At 51.6% G+C, this 20,787-nt stretch overlaps 8 protein-coding genes across 8 annotated transcripts; 5 read left to right on the top strand and 3 right to left on the bottom strand.

Annotated features, from left to right (window-relative positions):
• Window positions 1-173: 173 nt before the first annotated feature.
• PC9H_007470 (uncharacterized protein) lies at window positions 174-1,510 on the top strand (the record flags this gene model as incomplete). Its single annotated transcript, XM_036777001.1, has 8 exons — window positions 174-201; window positions 251-331; window positions 387-506; window positions 560-633; window positions 686-869; window positions 917-1,090; window positions 1,148-1,229; window positions 1,291-1,510. The coding sequence occupies 8 exons, from the start codon at window positions 174-176 to the stop codon at window positions 1,508-1,510; spliced, it is 963 nt and encodes a 320-aa protein (XP_036630621.1).
• A 154-nt stretch (window positions 1,511-1,664) lies between these two features.
• Window positions 1,665-3,919, top strand: PC9H_007469 (uncharacterized protein; the record flags this gene model as incomplete). Its single annotated transcript, XM_036777000.1, has 3 exons — window positions 1,665-2,295; window positions 2,346-2,430; window positions 2,491-3,919. The coding sequence occupies 3 exons, from the start codon at window positions 1,665-1,667 to the stop codon at window positions 3,917-3,919; spliced, it is 2,145 nt and encodes a 714-aa protein (XP_036630620.1).
• An 82-nt stretch (window positions 3,920-4,001) lies between these two features.
• On the bottom strand, window positions 4,002-5,716 carry PDH1 (ATP-binding cassette transporter CGR1; the record flags this gene model as incomplete). The annotated part of the gene is made up of 6 exons (XM_036776999.1): window positions 4,002-4,083; window positions 4,143-4,418; window positions 4,470-4,532; window positions 4,588-5,278; window positions 5,329-5,439; window positions 5,494-5,716. 6 exons carry the CDS (start codon window positions 5,714-5,716, stop codon window positions 4,002-4,004), a joined length of 1,446 nt encoding a protein of 481 aa, XP_036630619.1.
• Window positions 5,717-6,302: 586 nt separating this feature from the next.
• Window positions 6,303-9,643, top strand: PC9H_007467 (uncharacterized protein; the record flags this gene model as incomplete). The annotated part of the gene is made up of 16 exons (XM_036776998.1): window positions 6,303-6,402; window positions 6,462-6,467; window positions 6,517-6,599; window positions 6,666-6,697; window positions 6,760-6,814; window positions 6,871-7,233; window positions 7,288-7,638; window positions 7,693-7,740; window positions 7,799-7,908; window positions 7,960-8,028; window positions 8,087-8,246; window positions 8,301-8,418; window positions 8,472-8,707; window positions 8,761-8,897; window positions 8,950-9,534; window positions 9,589-9,643. The coding sequence occupies 16 exons, from the start codon at window positions 6,303-6,305 to the stop codon at window positions 9,641-9,643; spliced, it is 2,508 nt and encodes an 835-aa protein (XP_036630618.1).
• Window positions 9,644-9,756: 113 nt separating this feature from the next.
• PC9H_007466 (uncharacterized protein) lies at window positions 9,757-11,146 on the bottom strand (the record flags this gene model as incomplete). The annotated part of the gene is made up of 4 exons (XM_036776997.1): window positions 9,757-10,228; window positions 10,286-10,596; window positions 10,648-10,945; window positions 10,998-11,146. The coding sequence occupies 4 exons, from the start codon at window positions 11,144-11,146 to the stop codon at window positions 9,757-9,759; spliced, it is 1,230 nt and encodes a 409-aa protein (XP_036630617.1).
• A 137-nt stretch (window positions 11,147-11,283) lies between these two features.
• PC9H_007465 (uncharacterized protein) lies at window positions 11,284-13,917 on the top strand (the record flags this gene model as incomplete). The annotated part of the gene is made up of 1 exon (XM_036776996.1): window positions 11,284-13,917. The coding sequence occupies one exon, from the start codon at window positions 11,284-11,286 to the stop codon at window positions 13,915-13,917; it is 2,634 nt and encodes an 877-aa protein (XP_036630616.1).
• Window positions 13,918-14,086: 169 nt separating this feature from the next.
• Window positions 14,087-15,007, top strand: PC9H_007464 (uncharacterized protein; the record flags this gene model as incomplete). Its single annotated transcript, XM_036776995.1, has 2 exons — window positions 14,087-14,789; window positions 14,844-15,007. The coding sequence occupies 2 exons, from the start codon at window positions 14,087-14,089 to the stop codon at window positions 15,005-15,007; spliced, it is 867 nt and encodes a 288-aa protein (XP_036630615.1).
• A 385-nt stretch (window positions 15,008-15,392) lies between these two features.
• PC9H_007463 (uncharacterized protein) lies at window positions 15,393-20,545 on the bottom strand (the record flags this gene model as incomplete). The annotated part of the gene is made up of 17 exons (XM_036776994.1): window positions 15,393-15,597; window positions 15,649-15,864; window positions 15,914-16,677; window positions 16,733-17,213; window positions 17,270-17,399; window positions 17,450-17,606; window positions 17,659-18,050; window positions 18,100-18,160; window positions 18,212-18,411; window positions 18,467-18,505; window positions 18,557-18,665; window positions 18,717-19,022; window positions 19,076-19,654; window positions 19,714-20,018; window positions 20,072-20,222; window positions 20,284-20,298; window positions 20,354-20,545. The coding sequence occupies 17 exons, from the start codon at window positions 20,543-20,545 to the stop codon at window positions 15,393-15,395; spliced, it is 4,302 nt and encodes a 1,433-aa protein (XP_036630614.1).
• Between the last annotated feature and the right edge of the window lie 242 nt (window positions 20,546-20,787).

The following is a 20,787-nucleotide window of genomic DNA, read 5'->3' as shown; positions in this document are numbered from 1 at the left end:
ATGAAAGATGAAATACATGTACATTACCCTCGCAGCCTAAATACCACACGAATTATCTTTCACTGATTGCCAAATACATGTTCGCGGAAGTAAGCTGAAATTCTCGCGTAAACAAGCCTAAATAACGCGTGCTGATTCGCGTGGTCTGGGAGTGTCACCCAGTGCTCACCTCCATGTCTCGCGTTTCGATATTGCCTGTCGGTATGCTTCTTTTCACTGTATCCCGCTCACAAGTTTACACGTGTGACAGAGCTTGCCCATATTTTGCCTATACCGTCGAACTCTGGTGATGAACATTTTGCCTTCTTTCGACTTCCCCATCCTAGGACAGGTATATCGTCGTGGTATTGTGGCCCATGAGTAGACTTGACGATGTTGCGCTTTAGGATCACCCAGCATGTTCCTCCCTTATGCAGCAAGGGTTGGTACGTCGAGTTTGCTAGAAGTCCAGGCGGTGGAGCCCCCCAATCCCAGGTCATGGTTCATTGATCAAGAGGTTTTATCTGGTTCGTTGGCCATCTGTTGGTGTTTTCCGGTCTGCTCGCTAACAAGGGGGCAGATGGTAGGTTGATAATGATGACCCCGATAGACCCAACGTTTCTGCTCCTCTGGGTTCTTAAAGCTGCGCTACCAGTTGGTATTCTCGTCTTCGTAGTTGGTCTGTTTCTAATATAGTTCTGAGTAGGAGGGTACGTATGTCGGCCCTTTACGTCCGGCGGACGATATCTTTGAAGAAGCTATCGCGAAGTTGACACAATCTACATCAAACGAGTCTGCGTCTGCATCCGTTGTGTCTGCACAAGACTTGACGCGCTTCGTCGAACTGGATTGTACTAAGCGTGCAATGAGCCGCGTGTGTGAAGTCAAGGGTCAGTGAGCTACTACTTGGAAGTTCGAGATAATGGAAAACGCGTAGAGATCTCGGAGGAGCTCACGGTCTACAGGTATTCCCAAGCCAAGACCATCGAGTTTCTGCGGCAGAAGGTGGCGACTGTGCTTTCGTCGGGAGAGTTTGAACACAACAAGACAATAATACGTGGACTTGCGAAGAATGGTTTAATGGAGGATGGGAACGAGAATCTACTGCAAGGTGCGTGGTTGGCTACATGAGGCTAACATGCGTGGATACGACTTGAACAATACTTAGAGGGACGCATACAAGCGTCTTGTGATCTTGTGGGTCAGTACATATCGCCAGCACTCAAAGCTGCTCTCCTCGCTACATATGAGTGCGTGTTCACTTCGAAGGCAACCGCGTACTTTCTATTCACTTTCCATACTAAAAACCAGATTATCTGCGCTGGAGAACCATGTCAAGACCCTTCAAGATACTACCCTTGCATCCGCAGCGGCCGATGCGAACAGTGCCGACAAGATTAAGAAGAGCACAAAGACGGCAGGGGAAGACAAAAAACGAAAATCCGCAAAAGGGTCCACTGGAGTTGAAAAGCTCAAGAAAGCCAATACGAAAGGGATGTCGAAAATATCTAGTTTCTTTGCGAAGAGTTGACCTTCATAAGCTTCATAATTTGTACATATTCTGTATACATTGTACCTTACTTACGTAAAGAGGTTGAATGCAATCGCTTCACTGGCCTCCGAGGCATCTTGGCTTTGGACCACTACCATCACCTTCCTCCCTGCCTCGCGTCGTGCTGGCATCCATGAAGTCTTACTCCAGCCAAGGTGTTCAAACAGACGATGTTCCCGTTCTCCTCGAAAGGATGTCGAAACAAACTGGTGAAGACCCAACCTGCGACACCGAAAGACCCTCTGCGGGCCTCATAGAAGCAAATCCAAGCGCATATAGCTACTCTGATGTCCCTGTTCACGACTTTCTTGCGGATACTGGCCACGAAACGCGTGAAATAAGGCGCCAGAAGTACACTCAACTACCGTGCAACCGACCATCCCAAATATCGAACCCCAACGAAAGACGGATCGTATCTCTTCCGGAGACTGCACCACCTGTTTCTGTAAAGGCCTCGGTAGAAGCCACTCGACGCGTCGTCTCTGCATCTTCTGCGCGGCAATCTTCGAGGTCTCACAGGCTCAATCATGAGAGGGAGTATTCGCAGATGTCAACGTCTACCTTTGAGGAAGTCGAAGATGACGCTCTAGGCTCTGGTGGCTTTCCATGTGGCAACCTTGATCTTCCTCGTACCCCGTCTCCTCCATCATCTCCCGAATCGGTAACCATAATTAGCAATCCTAATTTTCAAGTACCCGCCACATTCTTACGCGCAAGACAGGGCCAGGAGCCATATGCCTTCCAACCCACTCAAGATGAAGACGGTACGAAGTACGCACTCGCTCCAAGGAACTAACAGCCGACTATTGTCCAGGTTGGGTCACTTGGGCGAATTCTCCTCCCCGCCCAATTCCCGCGCTTCATGGCCCGCTTTCTTTGCCGTATGCTCGCTGTCCTTCGTGCGTTTACCGTCTCTCCTCTCGTTGGAAAGGCTGAGTGCACATACAAATATATGCTAGAGGAGCTGAAGGGACTGTAATTGAAAAAGGGACTGAAATTCCTCGAATGATCTGGGGTTTAGACACCGAAAACACCCACTCTAAAGATCGGGGAGCGGAACACATTCCCGAGAGGAATCCTCCGACCGTCCAACACCGTGATCATCCAAGAGAACAAGCGGCCATTGCAAACCTGAGGTCAGTACATAGCGTCACGCGAGCCCAGGAAGTCAAACCTAGCTTCGGGCACGAACGTGCAAATAGTCTTCGTGGCTTGGGCCTTTCTATGCCAGGATCACAAAGTCGACCTTTTCAACCGACTATCTCCAAAGATGGCTCGGGCCGTTTTCAGAGCTTCAACACTCCAGAGGCGAATACTAGCAGGCGCCCTCCAACAATGCATCTTGTTCCGGAAGGGCTACCTCTCCTCGTTGCAAGTGGGATTCAACGGGACCGAAGCGACCATCCAGCGGCTGCCTATCTCCAACACGTCAGGAATAATTCTGGTGCGCGCGAGTCTGAGAAGGCCTGGGATCATCAAGCTACTTCGCGAACTCCTGTTACTACCTCTCCTAACTGGACCCCGCTGTTTTCCTCGTACCTGGAGATGTTTGGTTCCCCTGACGTCTCAGTCTTCGACCCTACATACGGAACACCAAGGCTGGGTTTCGAGCCCCTTCGTCAACCTCCAGCCTCGCAGCCACTTCCCTCAGTCGTGGACGAGCTCTCCGAAGAACTACGCCGATTTGTACTGCAAAGCATCACAAGTCCTCGCGCCTCGGACAACCAGATGGATACCCCACATTCCATCGCATTGTCGGATTATTACAAGCAAGCCTTTGAGCACAAGCATAACCTTCGCGTACAAAAGCCTACTGGTACCACGGATGCTCTCTCCTACCACCCTGGAATGAACCATTCTGGCATGTCACCCATTCAACCTAGGCCACCTCCGAATTCTCCTATGCCTCCTTTGCGCAGCTTGCACTCTAACAACGGCCCGCGCAGCCAACTCTCCTCTCCCAACCAGGTATACCAATCTCCAGGCTCAATGGAAGTAAAGTCTGCCTCGAATGTCCGCCATCTTCGCTCCGTCCCTTTTGCTCGTTTAATGCAACGACGCTTGTCCGTTGTACAAGAGGAAGAACCCACCCCACCAGCTCTGGGAAAGGTTCATCTACATCCCGCTTTTTCTACGCCCGACGATTTTTTGGACATACCGGAGTCCCCTAGGCCCAGTCAGACGACGTGGCGCTCACAACCACCCAATCATAATCTTCGCCCAAAGGCGCAGTCCATGCAACCACTTGGACCGTGGACTCGTGCTAACAGTGATGCCAGCAACCCTCTAGTGCAGGAGAAGGACGACATCGCTCGTATCACCCCGTCCAACGAGAAAGCCAACCTACCAAACAAGAAGCGTAGAAGACCTAAAGTTCAGAGAGGGTAAATCACGATAGCACTCATATTGGCTTTCTTAATTTGCAAGTTTTCTGTCTACCACCTAATGTTAATAATACACCGGTCCGCCTCTATGCCTTTACGAACAAATCAGTGAACTTGTCGACGGGGAGCTGAGAGAAAGAGGAAGCATCTGAGACTGTGTCCAAGATCCTATACGGAATATCATCAGTACATTGTTGTGGAGCAGAAATGAGATGTGGTGTTCGCACTTCTTTTGGTGGGCTTCATCGAAGTGATGCGAGATGTGCCTCTTGAACTTGTTCATCAACAACGGGGTACCTTCAGCGCGTCGCCTCTTGTGTCCAACAGGGTATTCCACCTCAATTTCGTCAAGGACGGTTCCGTCATTGAGTGTGACAAGGAGAGCGTTGCCGATTGATCGCCTCTCGGGGTCGTGATATTCGACGCTGAAGCGTTTGTCTTCTACACAGTGAATCTTGGCACGGAGGGCGTCGATGCGGGGATCAGCGGCAGAAGCGTCGGTGCTTTCGTAGACACTTTAGATTGAGCTCCGAAGGGCAAGAAAAAGAGCTTACTAGCTTTCAGAAGTCAGTTCTCCGAAGATGAGGGGATAGGCAACCATGTAGTTGATAGCGTGGCTAAGATAAATGCGTTTGGATTAATTGTTACTCGGGGGTAGATGGTAATTCTCACTCTCGGTCGGCGAAGTTATCCAGGGGTCCTTGCTTGTCAATGATACGGACGGCGGCTTCCTGGGTGCGGATCCTGACGCTCTGAATGTCGTCGGAAGTCTTGCCAAGGGCCTTTAGCTTGTCGTGGATGATGTACGCAGCTTCAACGGCGGTTTGAGCGTGGAACTCGGCGGGGTAGGAGATCTTGAACAAAACGTTCTCCATGATGTATGAACCGTATGGACGCTGGAACTCGAACGGCTTGCCCTTGAACAGGACATCGTAGAAACCCCATGTCTTAGCCGTCAGGACGGAAGGCAAGCCTTTTTCACCCTTCTTGACGAGGAGAGCAAGGTTTACGGCACGCGAGCAAGCGTCGCCAGCAGCCCACGATTTCCTGGGGCCTGTGTTGGGGGCGTGTCGGTACGTACGCAGAGATTGGCCGTCGACCCATGCCTGGGAGATGGCGTCAATGGTTTGATCGCGGTCAAGCCCGAGCATCTTGGACACCACGGCCGTTGAAGCGACTTTGACGAGAACGACGTGATCGAGGCCGACACGGTTGAAGGAGTTGAGGAGAGCGAGGCCTCCTTGTATTTCGTGCGCCTTGATCATGCCTTCGAGGATGTCGCGAACGGTCAGGGGTTGGCCCTGGCGAGCAAGGTGGTCGGCGACGGCGAGGATGGCACCCAAGTTGTCGGAAGGATGTCCCCCTAGGATATGATGTGAGCCACAATTCAACTACGTGCCATACAACACTGACATTCAGCGGCAAGGAAGCAGTCATTGAAGTCCAACCAGCGGATGATTGTGCCAATGTTGAATGCTCCACGAACGGGGTCGAGCTGGTAGTTTGTGCCAGGAACCTTCGTTCCTAAGAATATATCATCTCATTAAGGTCATAAAACCGAGGGTACAATTGACGCACCATTCGGGACAACGGTGCCCTCTACAACAGGACCAAGGAGTTTCGTGCATTCGGGGAACCTCAGACCCTCAAGACCGCACCCAATGGTGTCAATCAAGCACAGCCTGGCAGTCTCAAAAGCAAGGTCCGACTCGATTTTGTAGTTGTGGACGTAGTCAGCGATGTCCTGGAGCACCTGGTCGGGCTCAGGTCGCAGCGTAGACTCTCCGCCGTGCGCGGACATTTTGCGAGTGAACAAGGTGGGTGATACCGCGATATTTGAAGGCCCTCTTATCGATGGCCGATATCGGGACGAGGAAGATACAGAAGAGAATGGGGCTGATGGGGCGATGGCACGGTGTGCAATGTTCCTAGATACGCGCCAAACGCGCACATTAGGCAATGCTGATCGAGAAAGCATGATGCTTTACTGCACAAACGTCGCGCAAGGGTCTGAGTAGAACGTCCGCCGCGATGAGGACGAGGAGTAGCTCGACGAGATCCGTTCGTTCGGCCGCTATTTAAAGGATCTCCGGTACGGCATGGATCTCCCCCGCATACCCGGAACATTCCGCGATCGCGTGACTTGCGTCTGTTCTTTGTCCCGCTCGGCGTCGTGTAGGCTGGGGAGGGCTTGGAGGGGACTTGGGATGAAACCTCCAATCAGTGCGCATCAAGGACTTGAAGCTTTTCTGACTCGAACTTGATTGAAACCATCCAACCCCAGTGACGAAGCCCTTCGGCGCATCACGTGCCGCACCATTGCAGTACAGTTACTAATATAGGGTAGTTATCACCGTCGTGATGTAGATTCACTCCCCCCTCCTCCTATGTCTTCTGAGACAAACGAAATATCGACATTTGGGCCTCTGCCTGGCTCCAAGAGGCGCAGACTTCAGGGTGCTTGCGACACTTGTCGCCATAAGAAAAGTTAGTGAAGTTAGTGTGCTGCATTGCAAGTGATCACATTCTGACGACCTGCGGAACAGTAAAATGTAGGTCCATATGTTATTTCTTCGGACACCGATACGAAACCGCACCTAGGCGATAGCGCACTCATGCCAGGAAATCGATGCTCCCACTGCATTGCTTTCAACTCAGAGTGCACCCATAACTTATCAAAGAAAGTGCGTTCCTTCGGCGTTCGGTGCCAGTGCTGCATTGACTCACATTGTATAAATTACATACATAAGAGGAATTCCGAACCGTCGACGCCCGCGCAATCGTATGCCAAGATTATCAGATAACAACTCGCGCTTGGCTCACCATCCATCCTGTTTGCTTTAGATACGTCGAAAGTCTCGAACAACGCGTCAAGAAGCTAGAGCACATGCTTCAGAAGGTTTGCGCCCACTCTTTCCCGATTGCCCTTGCTCACATTGAATATACGCCGTATAGCTTGACCCAGAATCTAGTGCCGGCACATCGGACGCCAACAGGGTGTTTACAGAGCCCTCCGAAAGTGTAATGATCGCGGGCTGTGGGACTGAAGCCATACTCAGCGCAATGTCACCTTCCCCCGCCTCTACATCTCACAACTCCCCTGCGAATGCCAATGCCGACGACGCCGACGATGTTCATGCGTTAGCGGATGAGCTGAAGGATCTACACATCCTCCCCGATTCACGCTTCTTCGGCAAGTCAAGTAGTTTCGTGCTCTTGCGAACGGCTATCGGCGTAAAGCAGGAATATGCAGAGTCTGCCCCATCCTTGGGTACAGAAGATTTTAGTAAGCGGCCCGAATACTGGCGCTCTCCTCCCGTAAGTGTGCATGTCCCCCGCTGAATACGCCGTAAAGACTAACTATACATCCAGCTTGAACAGCTGGACAAGCTACCCCCCATCCAATTTCAATTTCCCGAACAGGATCTCCTCGACGCTCTTGTCGATAAGTACTTCGTGATCATCAACCTCGTCATCCCACTGCTACACAAGCCCACATTCGAGGCGCAGCTTGCTGCGAAACTGCATACGCGAGATCAGTGGTTTGGTTCGGTAGTGCTGGCCATATGCGCGGTTGCCTCGCGTTACCTAGATGATCCCCGCTGCCTTGACGAGGGAGACCCAGCCGCGCTATCCACCGGCTGGAAATGGTTTTCCCAGATCCGCACCATGCGCCAGTCCTTCGTCGAAGCGCCATCACTGTATGAGCTTCAGTTTTACTCCGTAAGTAATTTCCGGCCCAACAGGACTTCGCTACATTAAGACTTCTCCACTTAGCTAGCCACTTTGTACTATCAAGGAACTTCGAACCCTCAAGCATGTTGGGTAATATTTAATCAACCCTCCCCGTACTGGTTGACATTAATGGGGCCTTATTTACTAGATTATGGTCGGTCTGGGATTACGATACGCCCAAGAGGTCGGAGCCCACCGTAAAACAGCAAGGGTTGTCAAGCCGACTCTGCAAGATGAGCTATGGAAACGGGCATTTTGGTCAGCTCAACTCAAGGTCATCTTCTCATCTCCAGCTAATGTGTAATCCAGGGTGCTGGTCATCATGGATAAGCTGGTCTCTGCTTTTGTAGGACGACCGTGTGCTCTGCACGAAGAAGAGTAAGTCATGTCTTACGCTACCTAAACATCCTGTATTCGCTGAGCTTCATATTCCTAGTTACGATGTGGGGTACCCGCTGGAAGTCGACGACGAGTATTGGTGCAATCCTGATCCAGAATTAGCGTTCAAGCAACCGCCAGGGAAGATGTCCAAGATAACGACGTTCAATCTGCTTCTCAAACTTGGCGAGATTTTGGCCGTCGCGTTGCGCGTCCTAGTACGTCCCTTTCCAGCCGTATAAAGCATGTCGTGAACTCGGTATATTGTCTAGTATTCGGCGAATAAGTCCAAATTATGGACGGGTCTCATGGGTCCCAATTGGGAATACAGAATGGTAGCTGAGCTTGACTCGGAATTAAACAGCTGGCTGGACTCCGTACCAGATAACTGTAAGCCCCCGCAAATGCACTCAAACCGCACTAGGCTCACCACGCCCCCACAGTGCGATGGAATCCGCGGTGCGAAGATCGTGACACATGCGCGCTGTCCGCAAACCTATTCTGCACATATTATTACACCCAGATATTGGTGCACAGGCCTTTTATCTCGGGGTCTCTCCATGCTTCAGGACTCTCCTTCCCTTCCCTCGCCATCTGTGTCAACGCTGCCCGATCTTGTGCTCATCTATTAGATGCGTACATATCACTCGGATTCCTTACGGCTGCCCCCACATGTCAGGTACTTGCGGATTTACCATAAATCCACTGCTTCCGTCGCTGATATTGTTGTAGATGGTCGCCTTTACTTCGGGTATCATCTTACTCATAAACATATGGGGCGCGAAGAAGTCTCGTATATCCTTCAGGGCGGACAAGGAAATGGCAGACGTGCGCAAATTAATGCATGTCCTTCAAACGCATGGAACACGGTAAGCACATATGTGGCTGTGCATACACTCACCTCATGCATGCGACAATTAGGTGGCGAGTGTCGGGGAAATTGTGGGACGTACTCAACACGCTTGCGAGCATGGAAGACTTGCCACTGCCTGAACTCAATATTCGTTCCAACAAGCGTTCCCCTCCTTCGGACGACTCGTCTGGGTCGAATGTAGAGAAAGATACGAATTTTGCCGTCTACTCAGATCTACTACATCATAGTCCTTCTACGTCGACACTTAGTTCAGCTGGAAGCCCTTCTGACTTGCTTGCTACTCCGAGCGGCATACTGCAACCCCCTACCGACATCCTTCCTCTGACTACTGATGAGCTGGGTCGGTTACCGGTTGTCAGCAATTACTCGCAACCATGGACGAGCACGAACACGAGTGGCTTTACTGGGCAACCTTCCCTTGATGGTACATCAGCGCCGCTGAGTACGCAGCCGCAACAAACGTACCAGTACTCTCAGAAAATACCTGTTGGATACCTGGGACCTCAACAAGGCTCTCAGTATGCGTCGAATACGATAAGTGGTCTTCTTCAGAGCCAGGAGCCGGTGAATCCGTTCTACACTGGTGGCGATGCTACAATGGACCTGTGGTCCGCGGTTCCTGGAGGCTTTGAGTGAGTGTCTTTATTTTCTCCCGCGAAGGTTGTACTGATAAATAAATCTGCAAGCCTGGATGAATGGGGAGGCTACCTAGCTAATTTTGACCCAGATGTGTTTGCTTAAGTTTGATTATCGTTTAATAGTGGGACATGCGTGCTATGTATAAGTTAGAATGCGACGTGTATTTTTATTCGTAGAATACCCTCCACTCCTGATAAACCCATAATCATACTGTTTCAACGCTCCCAACCTTGTATGCGTCTTGGGAGAGGCACGACGGACACCTCGCTGTCGTCCGAAGGGCCCATGTTGGTCCAACAAGGCTCGCACATGACACATGGGCTCTCAGGAAGGCGCACATCCCCGACTATGGCATACACAGCTGGGACCTTGCAGCAGCCGCGACAGAGGTCGAGCAGCACCGGTGTGATGTGAGTAGTTATCGGGAACTCGGAGAGGCTATCGGATGGGCGTTGTAATCTATGCAATGAGGTCAGTATTTCTGCACCTTGACTGGGAGTTGATGTTACTGGCCTGATTTGGTCTACGACGATGAAGTGCTCGCAATTGCCGTGGTGGAGCATATAATACGGCTCGTTGATTCGGAGTAATAATGAGTCCAGCCTGGTCGTCGCGAGGGTGGAGTTGGCTTTAGTGATTTTAGGTCGTTTCTCCTCTGGCATCAAGCCTATCTGCTCGATAAGTTTGCTAGAAGCTCTTGTTGGAAAGGAATTTTCTCCAGCGGACGGAAAAAAAGCCACATACTCAGCATAGTCTGGATTGGAGTGGCCATCGCCATACGCAAGACCTTCGATACACATAACGCAGGGTTTGTTGTCCGCGTTGTTGACCTGCGAATAGCCAAATACTTCCCCATCCTCGATGATTTCCTCGGGGATTTCAGAGGATTCGCATATGAGGCAGTCGTACAGATCTTGTAAAGTCTGAGAAGAGCGTATGAGATGTGTTGATGCTCGAGATAGGTAGTTGTGTCCCCAGCTGAGCGTGTTGTGGACGGTAATGGTTAATATGGCCTCCGTTGCGTTGGGATCATCGAAATTGGATGTAGATCGTTTCTATGTTGGTGTAAGAGGTGCGAAAAGGTGGAATCAGCTGGCGGCATATACCACACTATCAAGGACATTGAAATCCGTGTTCTTTGGAGCCCGCATGAAGAGGGCAGCTTCCGCCGAGTATGGCCAACACTGCAAGTTCTTGCTGATGCACTTCAAAGACTCTTGCAGGTCCTGTACTGCTGCATGCGGTATTTTCAAGGCCTCGTAGTTGATTATCCGCTTCCTTTTCTTTTTACTTTCTGCAGTAATGTGTACATTGTTGACGACTAGTTCGTGGTCCCTGAGCAGATACCCGGAGAGTTTGACATTGTCCCATGTGTCTTGAACCTCCTTGCGGATGTCAGCTACGCTGATTTGAGTGCGTAAGTTAGAATTGGGGGAGTGTGGAAACGCAGACTCACCTACATTCTTCCGCGATCCCAGGTGGAATTTGTGTTGTAGAATCGGAACGGAGGCCCCCTGACTCGGTGAGCGCAAAGGAATTGATGTCAATGGGCTCTGATGCTGGACCAAAGGTAGATTCGTGGGCATGAGCGGCGCCTGCGTTCATGAGAGGATGCGTGAAAGTCTATCCTAACATGAAAGTGCCATTTCGGGGATACTATCTCCTCCTTCCTTTTGGGGCATTTTACAGTCGCGCCGCCGAACCCTGCATCCAAGTCGCGCCCGTTCACTTTACTGTGTCTAATGTCTCGGAATGAGTCCATTAGCGAAACGATCCAGTCACTAGAGAGCTCCGACAGCCTTCTCTCATGGATCAATGACACCCTGGGCGCGAAGGAAGACGACCTCGCTGCCCTCGATCAGCATATCACGCACATAGTTGCTGCCCTCGATATCGCCTGCGAAGAGACCTCCTTCCAGCTCGAGCGGATAATAGACGATGTCTCGCGCGGAGTCCCTAGATTGACATATGACCTGCACTTTATGAAGGACAGTGCTATGGCCCTCCAGTCGGTGCTGGTAAAGACCCAAGACCATTCCGTCAGCTCCCTTCCCGCGCAGACCAACGAAACGCTGGAGCATCTAAGGACGCTGGATGCTGTTAAGCGACACATGGAGTCGGCGCGGGAGGTGCTGAGAGAGGCCGAGAGCTGGAGTAGTCTGGAGATGGAGGTCACAGGCCTTTTGGGCGAAGGCAGCTATGCCCGGGCGGCGGAGAGGCTCTCCGAGGCTAGCAAGAGCATGGTCGTCTTTCAGAATACGCCGGAATACGAATCTCGGAGGACGCTGATGGTCAGCCTCCAGAACCAGCTGGAGGCGTCTCTCAGCTCTGCCCTCGTCGCCGCGATCAACACGCAGGACGTCGCCCTCTGCCGAAACTACTTCACTATCTTCTCCAACATTCAACGCGAATCCGAGTTCAGGAACTACTACAATGGATCTCGCAGGGCCCCGCTCACTGAAATGTGGCAGGATCTACCCGTTGACACGGAACAATCGATTGGCCAAAGTTTTGCTGAGTTCCTCCCCAAATTCTACTCTAAATTCTTGACTCTTCTTAACGCGGAGCGCGTCACAATCCCCTCAGTGTTCCCCGATCCGCAGGCGTCGTTGTCGAACCTCATCGTCTCAGTCCTTACCGCGCTCCAACCCTCATTCTCGGAGCGTCTGGCTGCTCTCTTCGAACAATATGGTTCATCGGCCCTCGCGAACTGCATTACAACCTTGAAGGTCACGCAGGATTTCGCCGTTAACGTCGAAAAGGTTATGGACAAAGTCAAATTCTCCACTCCTAGTGTACGGTCTCATGGCCAGGACGGCGGTGCAGCTGAGGTTGTAGAACCTGCCGCGCGCGAACGAGTGCATAGAAGACGTTCCAGCCGGATGTCCATCTCATGGCGTGCCGGGTCCCAGCGTGCAACACAGGGATCTGTGGGATCTCCGAACGTGAACGTAGCGACGCACGACGACTTCGAATGGGGTCGCGAGTTGTTCCAGCCGTACCTTGACTATCAGGTTGATTACGGGAAACTGGAACTCAAGATGCTGCAAGAAGCCTTTGATCGAGCGACGGCGAATGAGGACGACGGCGACGTGCGCTCGGACAAGTCGCGACTTCTACGGGAAGCAGCTGTCGACCTCTTCAGCATCGGAGAAGAGAGCTTCGCGCGATGTCTCAGTTTCACTTATGGATATGGTGCCGTCGGACTTGTTCAGGCACTGGATACAATGATTGAGCTATTCTTCAATGTATTCGCGAAGGGTAAACGGACGGGGGGCACTTCGCCAGCGAGAGCGCAACCTTCTATCTCCTACGACGATTTCGTGGACCTTGACTATTCCGCGCAGGATTGGGCCGATTTGCAGCATTCGCTCCACTTTCTTGGTGCTGCCCGAGCGATACATGACCGCCTCCTTGTCTTCGAAGCGAAGCTGCGCTCGACTCTGCTGCAAATAGCCAGCCAGTTCCACATGGCAGAGAACGACCCTATCAATTTCACCGTCGCGCCCACCAAAGTGCAAGAACTTCTACTGCAGCAATCGCTTCTCAACTCGTCAGAACTCCGCACTCTCCTGGATAGCGTGCAGAAGCAGACGCAACTAGCACCAAATTCCTCCCCTTCCGACCCAATACTACTACATGCAGGACGAAACGGATTGTTCTCGTTCGTGAAAACATGTCAGGTGTCGATGCAAGAGACCATCCTGTCTCCCCTGCGCAAGCAGCTCCAACCTTACCCTACGTTATCCTTGTGGCCTGCCTCAGGAGACAAGTCCAGAACAAATTCCTCCGGTATCAGTGATCTCCAAGTCCCCACTTTCTCGCTGTCTCCAAGTGAGATAGTGCAAAAGGTCTCCGAAGGCCTTCTCAATCTACCAAGGCTGTTTGAAGTCTATGCAAACGATGATGCGTTGTCGTTCTCTCTCGAAACGCTTCCGTACATCAATCCCGAAGTTCTTAAGGGCATTCCGGAAGAACCACATTCAGAACTGCCAGTACCTCCAAGGCACATCCGTCGTACATCCCTCGTTTCTATTCAGGCTGCACCAACTCCACCTGTAACGCTGGACGCGGAAACAGTCTCTTCGGCATGGCTGTCGTCTTTGGGTCATTCACTCCTCTCGTATCTAATGAACGACATCCTCCCCAAGATCCCTTCCTTATCGGAAGCGGGAGCAGCCCAGCTTACTTCGGATTTGAGTTATCTGTCGAATATTCTTGGCGCTCTCAATGTTTCCTCGGAAGACCTTGGGAAGTGGCAGGAATATGTCGGTTTACTGGATGCGGATGGCGGTCGTGCAAAATTGGTAGATGCTGAGATGCAGTCCGACACTATATTTCAATCTGTTGCGCGAATGAGAGGCTGGAGTAGTTAGTTTGTATCTTTATTGGCCGGACAATGGATTGTGTGTTTTTATTTGGGATAGATTTGATTGACGTGGGCACGTGTGCGCCTCGTGCACTTCGTTGAACTTTTCGTTCACGGAAATCAACGAGGGTCAGCGTGCAGGCATGCACTTATAATGCACATCGCCGGTGCCCCGAATGCAATCGCTTGCCCTTCCCGCCATCTTCTTCGGTCTCGGTGGACGAATTGTACTCGACATGCTCACCCGCTCGGCGGAATCCTCGTTTCAAGAGTTCTTGCTCCTCGGCGTCTGGGAAGGCGTCGGCGTCCACTGCGCCTTCACCTACTCTGACTACGGTATCATTGCGGCCGTGGGGGTGGCTCTGCACCTCTTTGTGGACTTCTCCGGCACGCAGGACCTGGTCAGGTCGTTCTGTACCTTCATTGGTGTGGCCGCCGGGGTTCTGTCGAGCGAGGTCCTCTCAAATTTAATAAACGACAACTCGAAAGAGCACTCCAAGAAGCGGTCCTACATAGACAGCTATGGCGATAGCCATCGCGACCGCGCCAAGGAAGCCTCTAAACGAAAAGAGCGGGGCACCTACGATAGCCCGCGCCATAAAGCCTTTCGCCAATCGCATTCCGACATCACCTCCGTCGATTCTAATTCAGAACTCATACATATACGACCATTCATGACCCCCAGGGAGAAGGAGATTGCTGCGCTACGCGCTCGCGCGTCGCTAGCCGACAGCGAGCGGCGTCGGTTCAAGGAGGAGAGGAAGTGGGCGGTCTCACAAGGAGACCTTGCTCGCGCGTCGCAGATGAAGTGGCAGGTGAAGAAATACAAGGCACTGATGGAGAGTTTCCTGAGGCAAGCGGATATCATGGCCTCAGAATGTAAGTGAACGCCATTGCATCCAAACGATCCCCGTAACTCACCCCGCCCGTTAGCTGATGGCCGCTCAACTAAGGTTGATCAACCCCGCACTCACAACGAGCACCGTACAAAGCCCCAGTCCAATGGCACCGCGACTGGACTCGCAGTCAATGGGAATGGACTTCCACCAGAGAAATCCCATCATCGACATCGCTCCTCCTCCAAACCTCAAACTTAGGATATTCGTTATTTATCCCGCATCAATTATTCCTGCCATCCTTGGCAACGCCATCCCATTCTCATTTCTGCAGCATCCACGCATAAGTGATGCAGCCACTATAGTCACGGTGGGCTACCAGCCAAACCCTCCCATACCCTGGGTCATCCCGCGTGGAGGAGGTAGATCCCTATCTTCGTAGTGGTATACCATGCACAGAGAATGGTGGTCATGTTCCGAATGATAAATTACATACAGTACAGCATGGACGTAGTTAGTACAGAGGAGATGTAAATTATTTACGATTGTACGAATAGATAAACGAAGGTCGACGATATGCAAGCAACACCAAATGACGCGGGCGACGAGGAAAACAACCATGGTAAAACGACATGAATAAACCAAGCTAACGATAAGACTTCCCGTTGGTCCTCGAGCCATTGGGTGCGGAAATTGAAGACCCGTTTGCTTTAGTACTTGTTCCCGGGCGAGCCTTTTTCACCGAACTCTCGGACCCGGCTCGAGGCGCAGCCTCTTTCATGACCATCTTCGCGTGTATCTCTTCTAACTTGGAGGCCTTCACTTTCTTGGGCCAGAAAAGGGTAACGAATCTGGTAGCTGGGTTAGACCAAACGTCCACGAGATGAGACTCAGTTACTCACGTCCACAAATGACGACGCCACTGTTCGCGGTCTTCGCCAGCTGCTGCTTTTGCATTCAAGACAACTTCGATGCGACGGCCAATTGCGGCAAGCGAGTCCTTGAGAATTGCCACCTTGTCATCACGAGGCATGTCCTCGCCGGACAGCTTCAGTTGCTTCAGTTGCTTCTTGACAGGTCGGAGTTCCTCCTTAGTAGAGGCTTCGTCCATCGACGGGCTGAAAACATCATCAGGATACATAGATTAGCAACAAGGAAAGTTCGTACCATTCATCAGAGGATTCTGAATCAGTGAAAGTGGGTGTTGGGCGCCGCTTGCGCTTGCGACTCCCCTCGTCAATGGACGCCATAGCTTCGCTCTCAGCACGCCGCTTCATGCTCCCACCGTACGAGGAAGAGGAAGCCATGGGAGGGGGTGGAGGGGATGCTGAAGCCTTCAACGCTCCCCGATTCCGTAATGAGCTCTCGTAAGAACGAAGCTTCTCGTCGTGTTCGCGCAACAGACCGAGGAGGAAGTCACCTCGACGTACAAGATGGATGGCATTAGGGATCGGCCTAGTCGATGTGTCTTCGCCCTTCTTGCCCTCTTCAAGGAAGAATTTCCCTTCTAGACTCAACTTCGGGTCCTTTTGCATGGCCTCCCAATTGCCGAAGCCGTACAGGAATGCACCAACAAGTAGCATGGAGTCGTCCTGAGGGCCCCATCGACCAGACCAATTCAGAGTTGGACGAATGTTGTCGATAGGAATGGACCACTTGTACGGATCCGGGAGCTCGGACAGATGGGTGAACAGTATACGGAGGTCACGGAACCTCGATATGACGGTCTCCGCATTGATGTTCCCAACACCGCGACAAGTGACAAGAACGGCTTTGCTTTTCTGAGCATTCGTGAGGGTCTCCCCAGCCGCAATTCGTGACCGCTTCTGGTCTTCACTCTCCTTAACAGCCTGAGTGCATATGTCAAGAATTTCGTCCGCGATGTCAAGTATCATCCCCTTGTTCTTGTCTTGCAACTTGGATTCATTGACCTATAGCAAGAGGTAATCCTTAGCAGTAACCGATTGGCGGAAGATGCATACTCACGATGATGTCGTAGCGCTGTCTGATGTCGCCCCATCGCTGCAGACTGCGGATAAGAACTCGCACATCTCGCTCCTTTAGCTCCATAGCCTTCTGACTCGCCGACTTTCGTGTTGGACCCGGTACCTTGGGTTTCTTGGGCGCAGGTGCTGCAGGTACAGGATCGACGTCCATGCCTTCGTACGAAACCTGCGCAGCAGCACGTTTTCGGTCCCTCGACTCCTGAGCGGCTAATTCCTCCGTCTTGCGTTCGTCTTCTTCCTGCTCGAACTTCTGTCGTTCCTCTAGAGGAATGATATCTTCCCAGCTCATGTCGTTCTTGACATCGCTAACGGCAGCGAACTGTTGCAGGAAACCCTCGCCACCGAGTGACGTGCCTCCATCGCCGCCGTCCATGGTCTCGTGGTCTTCGGCCCTATTCAAAATGTCATCGAGATCCATCTCATCGAGTTTCTTGCTTTGCTGAGAATCGTCCTTATCGAACCTAAACGCAAAATGCCCCATTGAGAACAGAAGTCACAAGGACGGGAGCAAACATACAATTTTTGTGCCCCGTATTTCAGCACGGCGTGCAATTCGTCCTTACTGAGATTATCGGGCTTATGGGGGTCTTTCGTTTGCGAAGCCTTGGCACCCAAATGTGCTTGAGAGGTGTCCATTTGGTTGATGACTAGGGAACCGCTTGAATAGATGCAGCACCACGGACATAAAACCACGTACTGGCATACTCTAGGACCATCTTCTTCTTGGCACGTTCCAGCACGTCTTCCTCCATTGTGTCCTTGCTAACAAACCGGTACACGCTGACATGCGACTTCTGGCCAATTCGGTGTGCCCGAGCCATCGCCTGCAAGTCGTTTTGAGGATTCCAATCACTCTGAAATTGCGTCGTCAACACACGTTCCATATAACGATAAACGGGATCTTACATCGAAAATTATAACAGTATCGGCAGTCTCCAAATTGATACCAAGACCACCCGCTCGTGTAGAGAGCAAGAACGCGAAATCAGGAGAACCTGGGGCATTGAAATGGGCAATCGATTTCTTGCGGGCGTCGGAGGAAACCATTCCATCCAGACGTTGATGCAGATAGCCACGCAGCGACATATAGTCACTGAGGATGTCCAACATTCGCACCATTTGGCTGAAGATCAGCACACGATGGCCGTCTTGTCGCAGCCGTACCATTAGCTTGTCCAGGAGCACCATTTTGCCACTGTTCATGACGAGACCCTTGAGAACCTCGTCCTTGGAGTCCGAGCGTGATTCGACACCATCGAAAAGATAAGGATGATTCGCAGCCTTCTTCAATTCCATCGCTAAAAATTGGATCAGCAAGGAGATGGGTTGTGGAAAGACACCACTAACCGATATTCAACAAGCTGATGTTATTGTTTCCGTGTGCGCTCTTCACCAAGCCTTGGAAGTTCTAATACAATACTGTAAGATAAAGAAGAAAATGCGATGCAAGATGACGCACCTTCGTGAGGATGTTCTTATACCAATGTGTTTGAAGAGCACTCATTTCAACACGGAGAATACGCTCGCTCTTACTCGGTAGCGATGTCAGTACATCCCGTTTGAGCCTCCGGAGCATCAGCGATTCAAGCTGCGCATGCAATTCCTTGATCTTTTCTTCATGGTCGGCGTCGTTAAGATCGAATTCGTTTGTGAGCGCGACTGCGAAGGTATATATGTCAAGATGCCATCCAAACTATGCGAGCAATATACTTACATTTCTCAGGCATCAAGAAATGCATGAGCGACAACAACTCTAAAACCTAAAGTTAGGCATCGTGCTCATCTCCAAGGCTGTATGCCGCACCTTTGACGTTGTTTTGCAAGGGAGTACCAGTGATGAGCAGCTTCGACGCAGATGAGAAGGACCGCAAAGCCTCATACAACTGACTCTCGGAGTTTTTGAGACGATGCGCCTGCTCAGTTGCGTTTAGTCAAAGTTCCTTGCAGCGCAACAAGGGACCAACCTCATCGACTGCCAGCGACTGCCACTTGATCTCGCCCAACTCCTTTGCATCTCGCAGCGTCAGTTCGTATGTTGTAAGGAGTACATTCATCTTGAGGCGCTTGTTCGTCGGACCAAACTCGTGCGCGCGGATCACCTCCCGAGACGAAGCGGTCCCGATGTAAGTGACTACATTCAAGTCCGGAGCCCACAGAGCGAATTGCGACTGCCAAGCCGTTATCGTAGACAGAGGAACAATGACCAGGAAAGGGCCGTATTGCTTCATCTCATGGAAGAGATACGAGAGGAATGAAACTGTTTGAACCGTCTGGTTTGTGACCAATGAGTCTACGCAACAATGCGAAGGCAAGCAGTACTTACCTTGCCCAAACCCATCTCATCTGCAAGGATGCCGTTCTCGCCCTTGCTCCATAGATACGCTAACCAGTTCAAACCTGTCAGCTGGAAGTCCTTGAGTTCACCGCCCGTGGACACTATGTAGTCTGGGTCCTTATCAATCTTCTTGAACGTCGGACGCTGGTGTCTGGAGTAGTTCTGGCTCTTGTAGGGGAATCGGCCATCGGCTTCTCGTCTGCGATACGCTTCAATCTGCTCTTGGGCAATTGGCTTGATCTCTTCCTGCGTTTCCCATGTACAGTGCTCGTAATTGAGATTGCACCATTTGCAGAAGTATTCGATGGATTCTACGCCTTCGCGATGGGCTACTATACGCTCGACGGTGCGGTATGTTTCCAGATCCTGCTTCTCTCTCTCCCGGTCGAGGAGTAGAGCTTCAGCATCTTCCCGGGATAACCCCGGGGCATTCAGTCTCGCCTGCCACTGCTTATAGGCTTTGATGTAGTTATCGACACGCTTCAAGCCTTTGAATCGCTTCAAGAACTCGTACGTCTCGTCCGTGTTGTGAAGATGGGAAAAGTTCTTCCACTTGATATGAAAGCGCTTACAGACGAAACCGATAAGCTGATTGCAACTGTGCAATAAAGAAACAGACTACATACTATGTTATCAAACCATAGGTCGTCCGGATCGGCTTCTCGGCCTTCATCACGACTGTGACTGAGGACGGCCTCGATTTCATCCTCTTCCTTAAATTGGACGTTAGGGTCGACATAATAGGTAGCTTCGCCGTCCTCATCCTCAAACTTTTCAAAGTCTTGGACGTCGTCCACATAGTTGGGAACGCGGCCACCCCGACTTGATACACGGATCTCGCTATCAGATATTCTCTTTGGCTTCTTCTTCTTTGAGCGGGCGCCATAATCGGAGTCCGAGTCCGATTCGGCGGCGGCATGCCTCGTTGGAACTAGTGGGGCGAACATTGAGCCAAATGACTAGCATATAATGGGGTACTGTCACCTCGCACACGAGACGACGAAGCCACTGATGACGGCTTCTTCTTCTTGGGAACCTTCTTTGACTTGGCATGCTTAGAGTCGCCATAGGTATCGTCCTCATCGTCTTCCTCCTCCTCGTTCTCTTCCTCATCATCACCTTGGTCTTCGTATCCCTATATATATATACGAGAGATTAGATTAATGCGCATTGTCATATGGGGATGGCCGACATACCGAGTCTTCAGCACCCTGTAGGACGACGATGAGCACGGCGGGGACATAGGAGGCTGGATAGCGAACGCACCGAGTCTCGTTCCATATGGTACACGGTGTGGAGACCATTGGTCATGGATGGACCAGCAACGGGCTGGTCTGTTGCGGAATGGGAGTCCTCGTCGACGGACTCGCCCTCTGCGTCTTTGTTTACGGAGGAGTCGGAGTCGACCTGCATGTCGTCGTCGTCGCTGTCGTAGTTGATGTTGAGGTGGGAGGCCATGGATGTGTTGCGGACGTTGCGGACGGTGGTGGGGGGAGGGAAGGAAGGGGGATGATTGTTGGCGATGGGTAACGCTCGCCAACCACAATGATTCACACGGCGACTGGGCCATCGCTACCGCGGCCAGTGCCGAACCCTTCCCCTTCGTCACCGCTCGTGACGGACTCCGAATACGAAATAACAAGAAATAATACCCCGTTCGACATTTTCCCACAGGCTTAGGGCGTTGATAATGTGCTGAA

This window comes from Pleurotus ostreatus, assembly GCF_014466165.1.
Source record: "Pleurotus ostreatus strain PC9 chromosome Unknown scaffold_5, whole genome shotgun sequence".
Taxonomy (NCBI): Eukaryota; Fungi; Basidiomycota; class Agaricomycetes; order Agaricales; family Pleurotaceae; genus Pleurotus; species Pleurotus ostreatus.
Note: the sequence above shows the minus strand (reverse complement) of the source record. Positions and strands in the feature narration are given on the sequence as shown.